At 45.9% G+C, this 18,832-nt stretch overlaps 2 protein-coding genes across 20 annotated transcripts in view; one reads left to right on the top strand and one right to left on the bottom strand.

The window, feature by feature from the left end:
- Positions 1-2,473, bottom strand: part of spry1 (sprouty homolog 1, antagonist of FGF signaling (Drosophila)) — a 14,274-nt gene extending 11,801 nt beyond the window's left edge. For 2 of the 6 annotated variants that reach the window (XM_043674066.1, XM_043674067.1), the window contains exon 1: positions 645-1,364. The gene's annotated coding sequence lies outside the window, so the exon portion shown is untranslated. Of the gene's footprint in view, positions 1-58; positions 151-644; positions 1,365-2,385 lie in introns of those variants that run through there. The other 4 variants (XM_043674071.1, XM_043674068.1, XM_043674070.1 and 1 more) reach the window with 4 other exon arrangements.
- Positions 2,474-2,923: 450 nt separating this feature from the next.
- LOC122539340 lies at positions 2,924-17,487 on the top strand. Of its 14 annotated transcripts, none has more exons than XM_043674076.1 (4): positions 2,924-3,543; positions 10,271-10,370; positions 11,351-11,421; positions 17,069-17,487. In XM_043674076.1, the coding sequence occupies exons 1-3, from the start codon at positions 3,136-3,138 to the stop codon at positions 11,404-11,406; spliced, it is 564 nt and encodes a 187-aa protein (XP_043530011.1). In that variant the 5' UTR covers positions 2,924-3,135; the 3' UTR covers positions 11,407-11,421; positions 17,069-17,487. The 14 variants fall into 14 exon arrangements, 8 of the variants coding, with proteins under 8 accessions (XP_043530011.1, XP_043530010.1, XP_043530012.1 ...); XM_043674075.1 differs by having other exon boundaries at positions 10,271-10,382; XR_006309040.1 differs by lacking the exon at positions 2,924-3,543 and adding an exon at positions 8,479-8,701 and having other exon boundaries at positions 10,271-10,382.
- The last annotated feature ends 1,345 nt before the right edge of the window (positions 17,488-18,832 follow it).

Genomic DNA, 18,832 nt, shown 5'->3' with positions numbered 1-18,832 from the left:
TTCAGCCCACGCCGAGAAACGTGAGTGCACCCCCCCCACACACACACACCCCCATCACCTTGCTGCAAACAAGCAATCGCTGCTCCGAAAGTCCGCACACACTACCCTCTGGCAGCGCGATGGGCCAAGGGAAACGATCCACTCCACATTCACGAAACCCCTTCTCTCTCCCCCCCCCCCCCCTCCTTCGAGTCCTTGCTAGCAGCTTCCCGGCGATGACCTCAATGAAAATTACTCAGAGACAGACAGACAGAGAGAGCGCACTTCAGGAGCCCGCAGTCACAGGGTCTCGGTTTAATCGATCGTTCACCGAGCCCAGAGAGAGAGGGGGGAGGGAGTGGGGGGTGAAATTATGAATGAATCGAGTAGCAGCAACAGGCTGGCGCTGGGAAGGTATGGAGAACCACACGGGGGCGGACTTTCCAGTAACAACACTGGGGTCATTCAACTATTTTGACCATTTTCACAAGTGGAAGAGGATTCAACCTGAAGATTACAATCTCCAGCAACAACAAAAAGTAAACATTCCTCTTTGCATTTAGGGATTAAAACCATGTGGAGGGGGGGGGGGGATCCAACAAGCGTTTGTAAAATCTATCCAATTAGATACATTTTTAAAGTTATAAATTATTGAGGGATCTTACCTATTTCCATATATCCACCAAGTACAAATCCATTTTATTGCTGCTTTTGCCAAGTCTTTTCCAAGGTAGATCCCCAGACTGCAGCCTTTACATCAAAACCAAGTGTGTGTTTACAAGACACGTCTTCGGGCCGAATATAAGACTGAACGGGAGTGCAAGTTGTCGAGCTGAGGGGAGCAGGAGCCCGCGATGCACTGACCCCGAGCGGGTGCGGGGTGCGGGAGAAGGGGGATGGCTGGCGGGGCTGCTGACCACTCGCGGCGCACTGGCCCTCCCCCGTTCCCCCCCGGTCCTTCGGCTGACTTCCTCAGCGGCGCCTCCCCGCAGCAAGCTCTCGCTGAGGGTTAAGTGGCTGAGGGCGGTCTCCTTGTTCGGGGACTCACGCTCCTGCACCTTTGGCTGCCTCACACGGAAGGGGTCACCTGCAGCTGCACCGGCGTGTCCTGCTGCTGGAGGTGTTGAAAGGGCTCCCACTTCTTGTGTCTGTGCCTGTGAGAGTGCAGCCTCGCTCCTCTCTGCACTGTGTTACGGAGACACTGTGTGCTCAGCTATCTGTCGGCACGGCGAGCTGCTCTTCCCCAAAAACAGCCCCTAGCTGCGCCGGACTGCTCCGCTCCCCGATTGTCCTCAGTGCCACTGGCGACCGCTCGTCCCGTCCCCTCCACCGCTAGCCCCGCACGAACACACACACCACGTTCCCCTCGCCCTCATTGGTCGCCAGCTCGCATTCCACCGCTGCTCATTAGCCGCGAGAGCGCATTCCACCGCCGCCGATTGGTCCCCGTCTCCGGCTTTAGGGATTGGGCGGAGGGGAGGGGGGGGGAGGTGAAACCAAGAGGATACGGCGCATCCGGTCGGCGCTGATTGGCTGGGCCGGTGCAGGGCACAGTTATTGGGCGCTGATTGGACAGAGGCAGGAGGGTCCCGCCTCCTTGCCCACCCCTTTCCCTTGTTCCCAGGACGCGGATTGGTCGGCCCGGGTTGCTGCTGAGAGTAGATTGGTGGGTAATATCCCGCTAATTGGGTCAGAGGAAACGGCGCATCCGACCAGACAAGATCACTGCAGCCCTGGCTGGCTGTATCTCATTTCATTGAGACTTCCCAGTACAACTTCCCCTGCAATTCACACAATCCCTATTCTAGCCTAAATCAGTTTGGTTGAATTTCATAGTAATAATTTCATATTAGAAGCATTAAAAAATCATTAGTTACTGTTAGAGTGGGTATCAAGCCTACTGAAGTTCTCACCAAGTTTGGCCCTAATCTCAGTGAGATTTAAGAAAATACACATTTTGTACCTTGACTGTTGAGGCACACCCTCCTCAAACATATTCTCTCTCACACTGAGAGACGTAGCTCTCCGTGTTCTACAAAGAAAGTTGCTGAAAGACGTAGCTCTCCGTGTTCTACAAAGAAAGTTGCTGAACGAGCCTTTGGAGAAAAATCATCTAAGCCCCTCACGCTGCCTTGGGCCCTCGGCGGCTTTATTATTCATTTGTAAAATAAACCGCAGACCGGAATTCAGTGCAATTCTCCCTCTATCGCATCCTGCTGGGTGCCATTATACAGAGAAAGCTTTCAGATGAGAAAAACGAATGTGGTTTACAAAAGAGGCAGAGGAAACATTCATCAAAAAAAGAGACCCGCAACGACGAAATCTCGCTTTCAAAGGCCGTCACTGAGCACGTACAAGTAGTTTAGAAATTTTTTTTTTGAATTTCGTTTGGGGTTTTCTACTTACCAAACAAAAAAGAAATCCGCGCGTCGGAATATCGATAACCCAGGTACTAAGGAGCTGAACTTTTCCAACAGCCCCTACCTTTGGATAATGCTTTTGTGTTCAGATGACACGGGGGAGGGGAGGCGGGGGGAATCCCGACTTCCTAAACTCCTCTTTGTTGTAGCTCCAGTCACTTGAATGCACCAAAACAACTGTCTCCTGCCACCGAACACACGCTGAGAATGTTAATGCCAGTGCAAAAACTTCTGAATGGGGCGGGCAGCCTACGCTGAGTGTCTTCAGAAATAATTTATGAGGAATATTAAATAATTCCTGGTTGGACCCATTAAGCGAATTAGAACTGCAAAATGGGACAACTTGTTTGTTTATATAGACAGAGGCAGTGCGTGTGTTCGCCCGGGTATTTTAATGATACATTTAATAATCTGGCACAACACATGAATGTCTTCCGTTCATCCTGAGTACAGTACATCTGCATTACCAAGTACAGACGCTTCCTTTGTTGCTATGCTGTCTCTTTGAATGTTCCTTTGGGGCGACCTCTGTATCTTTGGCTGGTTCCATTTGCGCAGGAAATCGCTCATTCATTAACCCTCTGGCTTCCCTTTCATCTGAAGTCTGACTGATCATTAAGCCGCCTTTCACGCCGGAACGGCTGAAGACCCGTTTAAAGAAATTAAGGGAATTATCTGTTGGTCCATCAACCCTTCCAGACCAGTTATCAGGGGGGAAATTTCATTAGCCGAGAAGATGTCAGACCCGGAGGCCAAGGAACTGACCAAATGGGGGCTTCAAAGTACTCTAGACGGCAACGCCAAGTTCCACAGGAACTGCGACTGGAATTTAAAGATCATCCAGGCGTTCAAACATTTCCCATTCTACACCAACCCCCTGTCCGGAACAGATACAAATCCCGTCCTGGAAATAACAACAACAAAAAGGAATTCAAGGATCGATTTCATACAGTCAGACTTAACCAAAAGGATTCATGTGAGAACTGACCCCAAACCCCTCCCTCTTTGTATGAAAGACATGTCAAACCTGAAAATGAACTGCAATCTCTGTCTAATTCATATTTTAATGAGGAATATTGCCGCTCAAATCGGGTTGACGAGAGGCAAAAACATTGCACACCCTCCCCCCAATCTCGCTTTAATTGTACGTTGTTTTTCAAGCGATACATTGATATATCCACCTTGTTAAAGCACCAGGCTTGTTTTCCCATTGTAGAGAGACACAGGCACAGAATGAGGAAATCAAACCGTTTCACCTTGGCCCCACAGACTCCCGATACATTTTATTGGGTATGTTGTAGGTCCGTTTTTACTAACTCCCTTTCCTACTCCCCACCCCCATTCTCCCTCTTCGGCATGTCTTCTGCTATAGTGCTGGCAGTTCTCTTTATAATCTTTAATTGCATTCATTGGCGTAAACTCCCTGGGTGCCATGGGCTCTGAATCCAGGAGACGTCCAGTGCAATGTAATTAAGACATTGCAACTGTACAAAATAGATAATCACCCACCCACAAACTTAATTTATGATTACTCTTCCCCATGCTGGGAAAACGATCTCCCCTATGCGATCGGTGGGTGGGGGGGGGGGTCTCAATGATTAGATGTCCTCGCCACTACCAGGAAATCCTTTCCAAGCGACTACTTACACATCCCTATTACCCCAAAATAACCAGGCCCCCGGGGATAAGGAAATGATCACCTCCTTCAGGGATTTGTAGAGCCGCGTTGCTGCAATGGGCCCGAGCATTAATTCTGTGGGCGAATCGAGGTAAATATACAGTAAATAGTAGAGGCGCGATTTAGTCTCTGTGCTAAACTCTCTTCACAAAGGCATGAGAGCTCTGCATTGCGATTTGAAAAGTGCGTGTGTGGAAATTCAGGGCTGTGTCCCCCCTGCCAATGAAAAGGCCGGCGGAGCTGTCAGGATACTGTAATATGCCATCACCTGGGAGTGCTGCTGCTCCTCACAATGAGCGAAAGCTTGGATTTGATTTCCGAGGCCTCCTTCCCCGGTGCTGGCGGCTCCCAGGACTCAGTAGGAAGAGACGGGCGGGAAAGGGCGGATCGTGAAATGGGTCTCGCTCGATTGCGCTCGGCAGATAGCACCCAAGCTTCGCGCTACAAATGGGTCTGTGGTTTTGGTTATCTGACATTGATGGACGCTGTTTACTTTTTGATATGGTAAATGTGTCAGTCAGAGTGTCGGCAGGACCAGCCACCCCAGTCTGCTGTATTACACATCGGGGCTGCTGCAAGTCACACTGTGTTAGGGTAATAACTTACAAAGCCCTTAACAGCCAGTGTTAGAAAGATCTTGGGTAAATTAGGGCACGTCTTCTAATGTGCGTTTTTTGTTTAAACCGGAGAACTATTTTACTTTTGAAACGTTTTGTAGCAATGTTTAAACCAGAACTTAAAACAATTTTCCACATGGCGGGATATTGATACATACCAAACTGTAGAAGTATTTCACAACGTACATTTGAAATGCAAACATCTTCCCAGCTGGAGTTAAGAACCATTTGAATGAGGATTGATTTTGAAGTTCTCTCATTGTGGTTGCTGAGGGTTGGCACATTTCAAATAGAAGGGCAGTCACAAATTACAGAGAACCTCGACTGTGCTTCTCTCCACGCTGGGGCAAGAAATGAAGCCGTTTTGGTGTGAAGTTTCCGCTCATGGGCGGTGTATTTAATACCGATTCTGCAACTTTGGAACTCTGCAATGGATCGATTTTGACAATTTCTTTGAATGGAGTCAGTTTCAGCCAGATACTGATGATGACCCGGGTTGGCATTTTCTTTTTGCAGCAACACAGCAGAGGGCAGTAACTAAGGACACCCTGCATCAGTAACAATATAACTACAATCCCCGAACAAGCCTCAAGCCACGCTACCAAAACAGCGTTAGAACCAGGAAACGCTGCAGGACCTGACTGCGTGTGAACAGAGAAATACAGTTACTATTTCGAGTCATAGAGATGTACAGCACAGAAACAGACCCTTCGGTCCAACCCGTCCATGCCGACCAGATATCCCAACCCAATCTAGTCCCACCTGCCAGCACCCGGCCCATATCCCTCCAAACCCTTCCTATTCATACATCCATCCTGATGCTTTTTAAATATTGTAATTGTACCAGCCTCCACCACTTCCTCTGGCAGCTCATTCCAAACCCGCACCACCCTCTGTGTGAAAAAAGATCACTTTTAAATCTTTTCCCTCTCACCTTAAACTTATACCTTCTAGGTTTGGATCCCCCTAAACTGGGGAGAAGATCTTGCCTATTCACCTTATCGATGTCCCTCATGGTTTGATAAATCTCTATAAAGTCACAGCTCAGCCTGCATGCGTTCTTCAGAAATGCAGTTTGCCTTAGAATGATATTGACCTCGAAACGTGAACTGTTATTTCTCTCCACACGGGTCCAGCCAAACCTGCTGAGCTTCTCCAGCACATTGGTTTTCAGATCTCCAGCATCCTCGGGATTTTGCTTTTGTGTTAAGGTTAGAACCAGGTCTGATTCTGAGGTCTGGATGGTACTGGGCCAACTGATTCTCTGATGGTTTCCTGAATTTTGTTTTTTGTTTGTAGCGAATTGCAGTAGTTTATATTTCTGGGAACTGCATCCCTGCGATAATATTGAAGTGGCTGCTATACCTTTTCGAACCCAGTTGCAATCTCATTTCAAGCTACAATTCCCCCAGCTAATACCGTGTGGTAAGGTAAAGAGGACACTCTCGCCTGGTGCCCACTCAGGTTTTAAAATGCCTCGCAAATCCAGGATTTATTTCTCTAAACTTACCCAAAGATTAGGAAAATGAAAGATTGCTCTGGGCATATTGTCATCAACATGTTTTATGCACCATGTTACTCAAAAGCGAACTCAGTGCAGGGAGAAGGGATCAAGGTCTTCCAAGCTCCTTCTGGGGGCAAATAGTTGAACTGTCAAAGTCATTGAACTGAACCACCGCTCCACTGCCACAGCAATTAAACCAGCACCACGTGACAAAAGGCAAAGTTGCCATAATCTTACCGGAGTATAGTAGTGCTCTCCCATGCCAGAGGGGTGGCTGATGGTGGTTTAACCAGAGGGTCACCAGGCACACAGGCCAGAGGAGGGGTGGACAAGGAGAGTCTGTCATGGTAACCTCAGCTGGTGTGGGAATTATACCCACCCTGTTATACAATTTCACATTCAGCCAACTGAGCTAATCAGTTCAAAAGGTATAGGAACAGAATTAGGCCATTCGGCCCATTGAGTCTGCTGCGCCATTCGATCGTGGCTGATATGCTCCTCACACCCATTTCCTGCCTTTTCCCCATAATCCTTCAACCCATTAGCAATTAAAAATCTGTCTAACTCCTCCTTAAACTTACTCACTGTCGCAGCATCCACCGCACTTTGGGGCGGGGGGAATTCCACAGATTCACAACCTTTGGGAGGAGTAGTTTCTCCTCAACCCTGCTTTGAATTTACCAACCCTTATCCTGAGTCTGTGATCTCTCACCTCAGAATGTCCCACAAGAGGAAGGATCCGCTCCATGTCTATTTATCCATACACTTTATCATGTTGAATACCTCAATGTGATCTCCCCTTACTCTTCTAAATTCCAGAGAGTATAGGCCTAAACTGTTCAATCTGTCTTCATACAACAAATGGTTCCCCCTCCTACGTGATACCTTGGCTGAGGCCATGAAGCGTTGTCCTCATCGGATCTTTCCTGGTTCCATGGTGTCACAGTGTCACCCCAAGCTGTTCCCCTGGTTTCCTTCCGGCATTCACGTTTGCAAAGACTCCTGAGAAAGGGATGCAGTGCTTTGGTAAGGTTACTCCCAACAGCTCTGTAAAACACAGCTTCTATGATTTAGGGCCTTGAATCAAGGGATAGACACTGAGGCAAACAGCAGCTGCGGCTGGAAGACCATCCATTAAGCCAAAATAAAGTCTTCGTTCTGCCCCAAAACTCGCTGAACCTGCAGCTGTCTGGGCCCAGCACTGCAGACTTTCACTTTCCCAACGGCCTTGGTCAGAGAGGGGCATTGAAACTTGGAGAAGAGGAGAACATTCAGGGAATAAAGTGAAAAATCAAACAACGCCAGGTTAGAGTCCAACAGGTATATTTGGAAGCACTGGCTTTCGGAGCGCTGCTCCCTCATCTGGGGCCCCTTCATCAATCAATCGGAGCCGCGCTAGCGCTTCCAGTTAAACCTGTTGGAGTATAACCTGGTGTTGTGTGATTTTTAAGGAGAAAGTGAGGGCTGCAGATGCTGGAGATCAGAGCTGAAAATGTGTTGCTGGAAAAGCGCAGCAGGTCAGGCAGCATCCAAGGAGCAGGAGAATCGACATTCCTTCCAGCAACACATTTTCAGCTCAGTTGTGTGATTTTTAACTTTGTACACCCCAGTCCAACACCGGTATATCCAGATCATGACTACCATTGAGGGACTGGCAGCTGTGGAAACCCAAGTTTAATTCAAAGACCAAATACGTGGTTTAATTTGAGTGAGGGACCGTGGAGTGTCATATACTGTAGTTAGCCACATTGCCTGGGCATTACACCGGCTCTTCCACGCTTATAATTCCACGCATCATTTTTATAGCGTTTCATCTTTAGAGAAACCCCTGCCCCCGCTAAATAAGCGGGGAACATTTCACAGCAGCTCGAAGCCAAAGGGAGCCAGCAGTTACTCCTGGGGAATAGCGTGGAGAGGGTATTACAGCGGATGGCGCACAGTAAGCTGGAAGCTATGAGCTGTTTCATCATTCTTTGCTCGTTTGGATTCGCTCTGATTCAAAGCTCACTCATTATCACAATCTACTTTGTAAACTATAACATATGCACTGAGTGGAACGTATGCCAACTTGTAAACAAAGAACAAAGAACACAAACCATTTCGGAAAAAAAAAGTAGGTTGGGACAATACTTCAAACTAAACCACGATAAAAGACAAATGAGGGAAAGGCTGCTTGATGTCAGGAAGCTCTTTGCACAGAGTAACCGGGCTGTGGAATGGGTGTCTGAGGGGATGAAAGCCTCTGAGTCATTTAACAAACAACTGAATGTGACGGTGAGAGACTGCCGAGTCTTTCTGGATGGATAAGCTAACTCTATCGATTTGGCGATCTGGTCCTTCACAATTGATTTGCAATCTGCCAGAGTTCACTGCGGGAGTCTCGTTCTGCTCAGGCTGTTTTTTTTAAAAAAATAGCCCACTCCAAATATTTCTGATAACAGCCCGTTACATTAGATGTAGGTAAACTGGAATACGCGCGGCTGCATCATCTTGGTAGGATTCGGTATGTCACAAGTTCAGTTTCCGGTCATTCAACCTCATACATTATGGTGGCTCAGTGGTTAGCACTGCTACCTCACAGCACCCAGGGTCCTGGGTTCGATCCCAGCCTCGGGCGACTCTCTGAGTGGAGTTTGCACATTCTCTGCATTTGCTCCGGTTTCCTCCCACAGTCACAAGGATGTGCAGGCCAGGGTGAATTGGCCGTACCTAATTGCCCCAGTGTCTTAGGTACATTAGTCAGAGGGAAATGGGTCTGGGTGGGTTACTGAATGTTTCCACGCTGCAGGGAATCTAAGCTCTTTGGTTGCACCTAATTAAGGACCAAGCCCTCAGACACTCCTTTGACAAAGTTGGGAGCATTTGAAAATGGCTCTGTAGATTCCGGTCTGAAACTGAACAAATTATGACTAAACCTTAGCATTATGGGACGAGAAAGGGGCTGCCGGGTCTAACACTAATCGCACAGAGAGCTGGGTCCCGCCTGGTCTCTCAGTTCAAACTGAGCTGACCTCGGCCAGCACCCTGACCTCATTCAGTCCAGATGTAACCGTTTCAAACTATTCCAGTAATCCTTTCCAATTTAAAAACCGGCAAAGCTTTGTGCCTGGGATTGTAGTTGAGGAATTCGATTTTACAAAGCGCCGGTCCATCACCAGATCCCGGCTTCTGCCTCTCGGCCTGGACAGCCGGGCCATATTCAGCTGGAACTGTTCATTCTGGGAGCTTTCCTGCAAATCTGTTTGCGGCGGATGTCGCACAGCTCCTTCTGAGGGAGCAACTTCGCGGCTTCTCCACTTATTCTCAACTCAGAGAGTCAAACCAGACCCTGAGGTAAATCACAGCAGCTATAAAGGCTGCAAATGTTCCTGGAAACCGGAACTCATCCAAAGTCAATTTGTTCAGCAGAGATAGAAAATGAACTGAAACCTGAGTTTATGTTTGTCCGGGAATCCCTCCCGTTTACCAGACAAGACCAGCTTCCCGGTAATTGAATTCCCACCCCCAAAGTACTGGCGGTAACCAGGAGATTTAGAATCTCCTCAGTTTAAGGGACTGAGACTAAAAACAACATAAAAGGGTCCTGGCGAATGAAGCTCTGATTTAAATTACTCCAGTTCCTTTTAAAGAATACCCCCCTTGGTTCACCAGTAGAATTATTTTCATGCCAAGTAGTGGGTACACAAGAATGGCATCCTTAAACCAAGCAACGTCGGAGTCCATTTGGCCCGTTATCCCTGTGCTGGATCTTTGGAAGAACTATCCAGGCCCACCCCCTTGCCCATAGTTGAACAATTTTCTCCACATATCCAACTCCCCTGGAAGTTACTGGTGAACCTGGTCTTACCAGGCAGTGAGATTACCAAACCTGATCTCTCCACACCAGAGGCTCCCTGCCTCATTCCTGATGAAGGGCTTTTGCCCGAAACGTCGATTTTCCTGCTCCTGGGATGCTGCCTGACCTGCTGTGCTTTTCCAGCACCCACTCTAATCTGGACTCTGAACTCCAGCATCTGCAGTATCCAGAATCTTCCACCTTACCAAACATGATAACAACTGTCTTTTTCTTTAGCATTACAGTAGCGCCTCGGCGTACGAACGACCCCGTTCACGAACAAATCGGTTTACAAATAGGATTGTATGTTTGCTTCAACGTACGTACGAAATTCAAGGTACGAATGAAGGTACGAACGCAAAAAGCCTGTGTGCGACCACGTGGTTTCATTGTTCTGCTTTGTTGAACGCAAAAGCTCTCGGGCCCCGCATGATCTCATTCAGTTCGTCTTTGACGCGTGCGCTGTGAACATCGTTCATTGCTACGTCCAAGCATTATTACGCTCTCCGAACAATGGGAAAAACTGATTCAGTTCGTGAACTTTTCGGTTCGCACACCGGGTCCCGGAACGGATTAAGTTCGTAAATCAAGGCGCTACTGTAATTGAAACATAAACAGTTGGTGTATGGTCATTTTGGTTCAGCCTCTGAGTTGAGGACTGAAATTTATAGAGCCAGTACATCAAAAGGTGATCATTGGGAAATTATGACCAGCCGACTCCCAAGTTCAAATTTTATAATTTGAAATACGTAGGAAGAAAGGAAAACTGAAGCAATTAAGCATGGCCATCCTTTGAGAGAATTGATTCATGTGATGCAGAGATAACTCTAGGGTAAGTGAAGCTTGATTTCCCATGGACTACTCCAGTGGGGTTACTGAGACAGCAAGCGCAGTAACATCCACATTATTGAAAAACTGGACACTGCAAAGTCTCCAAGCCTATTCCTTCAGAAGCCCAGCAGAAAAGAAACAAGACTTCTGAGCAACAAGAGAACAAGTAACCCCAGAGGAACCTCAGTTATCCGGCATTCAATTATCCGAATATCAGATTATCTGCAAGATTGCAAGGTCCCGATGCTCAACTAAACTGTAATCCAACATTGGATTATCCGGAATTGGATTAACCAAGCAAAATACTGCCTGCTGTATCCGTTGGATAATCAAGGTTCATCTGGTATCTTTGTTCCTTTTGAAAGTCGACCTCTTTGAGGGAATCGTGCAATAAACCCTTTACATAGGACTCTTGAAAAGACTGTGTCTTTTTATTTTTGAGGTTTTCTTCAATTGTGGACTGAAATGGGAATTATTTTTTCTTAGATACTTATTGTGAACATACTTGCACAACGTGGGTTATTAACAGTGGTTGCAGATGAACTGGAACTGAAAAGGTGATATACAAATGGAGCTTTGGTTGGTAATGAGTAGCAGATTAGTTTGTAGACTGGTGATAAGTTAACAACGACAAAGACCTTCAACCTGCCAATAAACATAAAACCATAAGATATGAAGCAGCATTGGGCCAGTTGGTCCATCGAGTCTGCTCCTTCATTCAATCATGGCTAAAATGTTTCTCAGCCCCCTTCTCCTGCTTTCTCCCGATAATCATTGATCCTCTTACTAACCAAGAACCTATGTATCTCTGTCTTAAATATACTCAATGACCTGGCCTCCACAGCTCTCTGTGAGAATGAGTTCCACCAACTAACCACCCTCTGGTTGAAGAAGTTCCTCCTTGGCTCAGTTCTAAAGCATCGTCCCTTCTCCCTGGAGGCTGTGCCCTTGGGTCCTATCTCTCCTACTAGTGGAAACATCTTCTCTGCTTCCACTTTGTCCAGGTCTCTCAGTATTCTGTAAGTTTCATAAACATAGTACATTATAGCGCAGTACAGGCCCTTCGGCCCTCGATATTGTGCTGACCTGTGGAACAATCTGAAGCCCATTTATGCTACGCTATTCCATTTTCATCCATATGTTTATCCATTTAAATGCCCTTAAAGTTGGCGAGTCTACTACTGTTGCAGGCAGGGTGTTCCACGCCCTTACTACACTCTGAGTAAAGAAACTACCTCTGACATCTGTCCTATAGAACATAGAACATAGAACATAGAAGAATACAGCGCAGTACAGGCCCTTGGGCCCTCGAGAAAACAGCCTCAAGTCCTTCAGCCTTTCCTCATAAGACCTTCCCTCCATACCAGACAACATCCTAGTAAATCTCCTCTGAACCCTTTTCATAACTTCCTATAATGTGGTGACAAGAACTGTATGCAGTACTCCAAGTGCGGCTGCACCAGAGTTTTGTGCAGCTGTATTTTGACCTCATGGCTCTGAAACTCAATCCCTCTATCAATGAAAGCTAACACATTGTATGCCTTCTTAACAACCCTATCAACCTAGGTGGCAACTTCCAGGAATCTATGTACATGGACACTGAGATCTCTCTGTTCATCTACACTACCAAGAATCTTACCATTAGGCCAGTAGTCTTTATTCCTGTTGTTCCTTCCAAAGTGAATCACCTCACACTTTTCCACATTAAACTCCATTTGCTACCTCTCAGCCCAGCTCTGCAGTTTATCTATGTTCCACTATTACTTACAACATCCTTCAGCATTATCTACAATTCCACCGACCTTAGTGTCACCTGCAAATTTACTAACCCATCCTTCTATGCCCTCATCCAGGTCATTTATAAAAATGACAAACAGCAGTGGCTCTAAAACAGACTCTTGTTTCAATCGCATCCCCCTCATCCTTCCAAACTTGTGAGTACAGACTCAGAGTCATCAACTGTTCCTCATATGACAATTCTTTCTTCCCAAGGATTATTCTTGTAAACATCCTCCAATACCAGCACATCCTTCCTTAGATACAAGATCCAAAACTGCTTGTGATATTACAAATATGGTCTGACCAGAGCCTTGTACAGTCTCAGCAGTACATCTCTGCTTTTGTATTCTAGTCCTCTTGAAATGAATACTAACATTCCATTTGACTTCCTATGTGCCAAATGAACTACAAGTTAACCTGAAGAGAATCCTAAACTATGAATCCCAAGTCCTTTTGTGTTCCAATTTTCTGAAGCCTTTTCCATTTAGAAAATAGTCTACATCTCTATTCTACCTACCCAAAAGGAAGAACTTCACATTTTCCTACATTGCATTTCACCTGCCACTTCTTTGCCCACTCACTGAGCATGTTCAAGTCCTTCTGTGGCCTACCCGCTTTCTCAACACTACTTGTCCCTCCACCTATCTTTGTGTCATCTACAAACTTGGCAACAATGCCCTCAGTGCTTTTGTTCAGTTTATTAATGTGTAATGTGAATAGTTGTGGTCCCAACACAGATCCCTGAGCAACTCCACTAATCACTGACTGCCATCATGAAAGAGATCCATTTTCGCTACTCTCTGCCTTCTACTAGTCAGCCAATTCTCTATCCATACCAGTTCCTTGCCCCAACCCATGGGCTCTTATCTTATTTAGGAGCCTACTGTTTAGCATCTTGTCAAAGTCCTTCTGGAAATCCAAATAGATCACTTCCACTGGTTTTCCTTTGTCTAACGTTGTCATTACCTTCTCAAAGAATTCAAACAGATTTGATAGGCATGACCTCCCCTTAGATGAAGAGCTGAAAATGTGTTGCTGGAAAAGCGCAGCAGGTCAGGCAGCATCCAGGGAACAGGAGAATCGACGTTTCGGGCATAAGCCTTCCTGAATCCCTTCTTCCTGAAGAAGGGCTTAATGCCCGAAACATCGATTCTCCTGTTCCCTGGATGCTGCCTGACCTGCTGCGCTTTTCCAGCAACACATTTTCAGCTCTGATCTCCAGCATCTGCAGACCTCACTTTCTCCTTCCCTTAGATGAAGCCATGCTATCTGACCCTATTTTACCATGCACTTCAAAGTATTGCGCAATCTCATCCTTAATGATGGACTTCTAAAATCTTACCAATAGCCAAAGTCAGGCAGATAGACCTATAGTTTCTGGTCTTCTGACTCCCTCCCTTCTTAAAAAAGTGTGAGGTAGTTCACTTTGGAAGAAGTAATGGGAATGCAGAGTACCGGCCTACTGGTAAGACTCTTGGTGGTGTAGATGAACAGAGAGATCTCGGTGTCCTGGTGCATAAATCCCTGAAAGTTGCCACCCGGGTTGATAGAGTTGTTAAGAAGGCATATGGTGTGTTAGCTTTTATTGGTAGGGAGATTGAGTTTCGGAGCCACGAAGTCATGCTTCAGCTGTACAAGACACTGGTAAGGCTTCACCTGGAGTATTGCATGTAGTTCCGGTCACCACATTATAGGAAGGATGTGGAAGCTATGGAAAGGGTTCAGAGAACATTCACTGGGATGTTGCCTGGTATGGAGGGAAGGCCTTTTGAGGAAAGTCTGAGGGAACGGAGGCTGTTTTCATTGGAGAGAAGAAGGTTAAGAGGTGATTTAATTGACATGTATAAGATAATCAGAGGGTTAGATAGGGTGGGCAGTGAGAGCCTTTTTTGTCAGATGGTGAAGGCTAACACAAGGGGACATAGCTTTAAATTGAGGGGTGATAGATATAGGGCAGATATTAGAGGTAGTTTCTTCACTCAGAGAGTAGTTGGGGCGTAGGGGCCTGCAACAGTAGTATACTCGCTGACATTAAGGGCATTTAAATGGGCATTGGACATACATATGGATAATACTGGAACAGTGTAGGTTAGATGGGCATCAGATTATTTTCACAGGTTGGCACAACATCGCGGGCTGAGGGGCCTGCACTGCACTGTGATGTTCTATGTTCTATTAAACAGGGGCATAACATTAGCCATTTTCCAGTCTTCTGGTGCCTTCCCTGACTCCAGTGATTCCTGAAAGATCACCACCAATGCCTCTACAATCTTTTCCGCAGTCTCCTTCAGAACTCTGAAGTGCAGTCTATCCGGTTCAGGTAATTTATATACCTTCAGATCTTTCAGCTTCTCCAACACCTTCTCCTTAGTGATGACCACTACACTCACCTCTGTCCTAATTCTCTTGAAATTTGGGTATACTGCTGGTGTCTTCCACTGTGAAAACTGATGCAAAATATCTCTTCAGTTACTTCATCATCTCCTTCTTCACCATTACTACTTTTCCTACCTTATCTTCCAATGGTTCAATGTCCACTCTTGCCTTTCTGTTACCCTTTAGATATTGAAAAAAAAATTCTTGCAATCTTCTTTCATATTGATAGCTAACTTCAACTCATATTTTATTTTCTTCCCCTTCCTTAGTTTTTTTTAGTTATCCTCTGCTGTTTTTTAAAGGCTTCCTAATCCTTTGGTTTCCCACTAATCTTCACCATATTGTATATAATATTTTGCTTTTATGCTTCTCCGACTTCCCTCATCATCTACAGGTGCCTTGTCCTCCCCCAGCTTGGTTCTTTTTCCTTTCTGCGGTGTCTCCCAAACTATGTGGTTCTCAAGTAATTGAGCAGTTTCAGACTGTGAACAGGATAGAGGAGCTTTCAAACAGCCACCAGTTTAGGAGCTCTCTCTGTTCCCTGCAGAAATAAAAAACAACTTAAACCAGAAGAAAACCAATTTATCTTTCTTTCAGAATTTGTTGTCAGCTGTGATTTTTAGTCAGAACGTCCTGGACTTTTTGTCAGTGAGCTAGCCATCCTGTTTGTCTTACAAACCATAGGGGACACCTAGAGAAGGATGATGAGAAGCAGCATTCTGATTGGTAGAAGAATCAAAGAATCGTATCAGCAACCGCGTGAACAGGAACGTAGTTCCTAGTTACTCCTTGTTTGTATAAGAGCAAATTTATAAGGGGTCTTCAGTTTTAATTAGTGGAGTTATATACTGATGGTTAATAATTTCCCTGTACTGCTTTTCCATGCTTTCTGTCAAAGAGTGTGGAGCTGGAAAAACACAGCCGGTCAGGCAGCATCTGAGGAGCAGGTGAGCAGGTAAGCTCTTCATCAGGAATGAGGGGGTGGCCTAAGGAGGCTGAGAGATTACTGGGCTGGGGGAAGGTAGCTGGGAACGTGATGGGTGAGGGTGAAGGTGATAGGGCGGAGAGAAGGGTGGAGCAGATAGGTGGGAAGGAAGATGGACCCTTTGGACTGTTCAAGAGGGCAGTGCCAATTTGGAGATGACCGAGGGGTGCAGTGAGAGACTCACTGAGAACCTTGTCGAGGGAGGAGGAAAATCTTCACCCCCACCTTCATTCACCTATTGTATTCCCAGCTGCCTCCCCCCTGGCCCCACTCCCCTCCCACTTATCTCTCAGTCCCCATGGGCCACCCTCTCATTCCTGATGAAGGGTTAATGCTCGAAACGTCGATTCTCCTGCTCCTTGGTTTCTGCCTGACCTGCTGTGTTTTTCCAGCACCACACTCTTTGACTCTGATCTCCAGCATCTGCAGTCCTCACATTCTCCTCCATGCTTTCTGTCAACCTGGATCTAAAAGATATGTATATTGGGGAACATTGAGTACTTAATTTCAAAAAGATAACTTTTGTGACAACTTCTGAATACCTGGCCTTGATTTCCAGCTGCCATGGGCGGCACGGTGGCACAGTGGTTAGCACTGCTGCCTCACAGCGCCAGAGACCTGGGTTCAATTCCCGCCTCAGGCGACTGACTGTGTGGAGGTTGCACATTCTCCACATGTCTATGTGGGTTTCCTCCAGGTGCTCTGGTTTCCTCCCACAGTCCAAAAAATGTGCAGGTCAGGTGAATTGGCCATGCTAAATTGCCTGTAGTGTTAGGGATAGGGCTAAATGTAGGGGAATGGGTCTGGGTGGCTTGCGCTTCGACGGGTCGGTGCGGACTTGTTGGGCCGAAGGGTCTGTTTCCACACTGTAGGAAATCTAATAAAAACTCTAATACTGGTGAGGGGTAAAATAGCTACATGTTGCTTTTTCAAAACCCACTGATTATTTACAGTAAGAGAAGGGAATTGAAAATTCAGTTTTCTCTTATTCATGTCTGTGAAATGATATGCAAGTGAATATGCTTTGATTAAGTTAAGTTACGCCCATTGCTTTTGTTCCCCAGGCACTAACTTCACTGAACTCCAAAGCAACAATCAGAGGTTGGCCCAGCCTGTTGACAATATTGGCGTTAACTCCGACATGGAATCCTAACCACTTACCCATACCATCACCAAGACCAACTGTTTCCATTCCTGTAACATGAACTGACTATGGTCCTCCTTCAACTCCTCTGCTGTTGAAACACTGATCCATAGCTGTGATACTTCTGGATTTCAACATGTCAATGCATTCTTTGCCAGCCTCCTATCATATACCCTCCATAAATGTTGCTGCCTATGACAGTTATCTGACTTGTACCAAGTCCCATTTCTCATCACTTTTCTGCTTGCAAACTTAAATTGATTCTAGATTTCCAAAAGTGTGGAAACAGGCCCTTTGGCCCAACAAGTCCACACCGACACTCCGAAGAGTAACCCACCTGGACCCATTTCCCTCTGACTAACGCATGGGCAACTTAGCATGGCCGATTCACCTGATCTGCACATCTTTGGACTGTGGGAGGAAACCAGAGCACCCGGAGGGAAATCCACACAGACAGTCGCCCAACGCTGGAATCGAACCTGGGACCCTGGTGCTGTGAGGCAGCAGTGCTAACCACTGAGCCACCATGCCGCTTAGATTGATTCAAGGTTGAAAAATGCCTCCATTTCATAATTATTACTTTTGTTTTCCAATCCCTCCATGATCTCACCTCTCCCTATCTGTGTAATCTCCTCCAGCAATACTAAACAGTGTGAGATATATGGCCTTTTCTGATTGTAGTTTCTTGATCAACTTTGAAATTAATCTCTCCACACTGTGATAATTGTGCCTTCTGTTGTCAACCCCCAAAACTCTCTAATGTCTTCATTTAACAGCGTTTTGTCTCTGCCTCCTTTAGGACTGTTTTAAAAACCTACTTCAGGTCATTTAGGCTCATAGTTCTCCCAAAATATTATGTTAATTGAGAAGAGCACACACCGTACAAATTGAACATTGAAGCTGGGGCATTCTAGTTTTGTACTGCTCAGCATTACACAAGGTGTAATCAGTATCTATCAGCAATCTTGTCGTTATATTGTTGAACTGGGATCTGGCACCAGTATCTCAGCAGAAATTATCTGTGCACTTGATATATCCAAGATTTTATGAAAATAAACTGGCTCAGTCAAGTGGATGCTCATGATGTATGAGTTTGGATATCCAATTCAAACAGCTAATTTGGATTCTATATGAACGTAGGGGCACTTACTGCAGTGATCATAACTCTGCATATCCATGAGAAATCGTTAGAGAATGATAAGCAGCAGGAAAACTAGCAATTTCTTTTCTTTCTTCAAGCCTTCAAATACTGCGTGGAATTTGAGTACTTCTTCTGCCACTCAACTGTGACGTTCCCATTATCAAGACATCTTGTTAGCAAGATTATTTGTTTGGCCACAATGAGAGTATTGTGGATTCCACAACCACCTGATGAAGGAGCTGCGCTCCAAAAACTAGTGCTCTAAATAAACCTGTTGGTCTATAACTTGGTGTTGTGTAATTTTTAACTTTTAGGGAAGGAAACTGTCATCTTTATCTAGCCCACCCTGCATGTGACTCCAGACCCACAGTAATATTGACTCCCAACTACTCTCTAGGCTATTAGGAATGGGCAATAAATGCTGGACTAACCTGTGATGTCCACATCCTGTGACTGAATAAAAACGAACCTGGGGTGGGTCTTCTTGGCGCAAGGGAAACAGAGAGAGATTTGATAGAGGGTGAACACGATTTGATAGAGGGT

This window comes from Chiloscyllium plagiosum, chromosome 32, assembly GCF_004010195.1.
Source record: "Chiloscyllium plagiosum isolate BGI_BamShark_2017 chromosome 32, ASM401019v2, whole genome shotgun sequence".
NCBI lineage: Eukaryota > Metazoa > Chordata > Chondrichthyes > Orectolobiformes > Hemiscylliidae > Chiloscyllium > Chiloscyllium plagiosum.
This window is presented reverse-complemented; position numbering and strand designations above follow the sequence as displayed.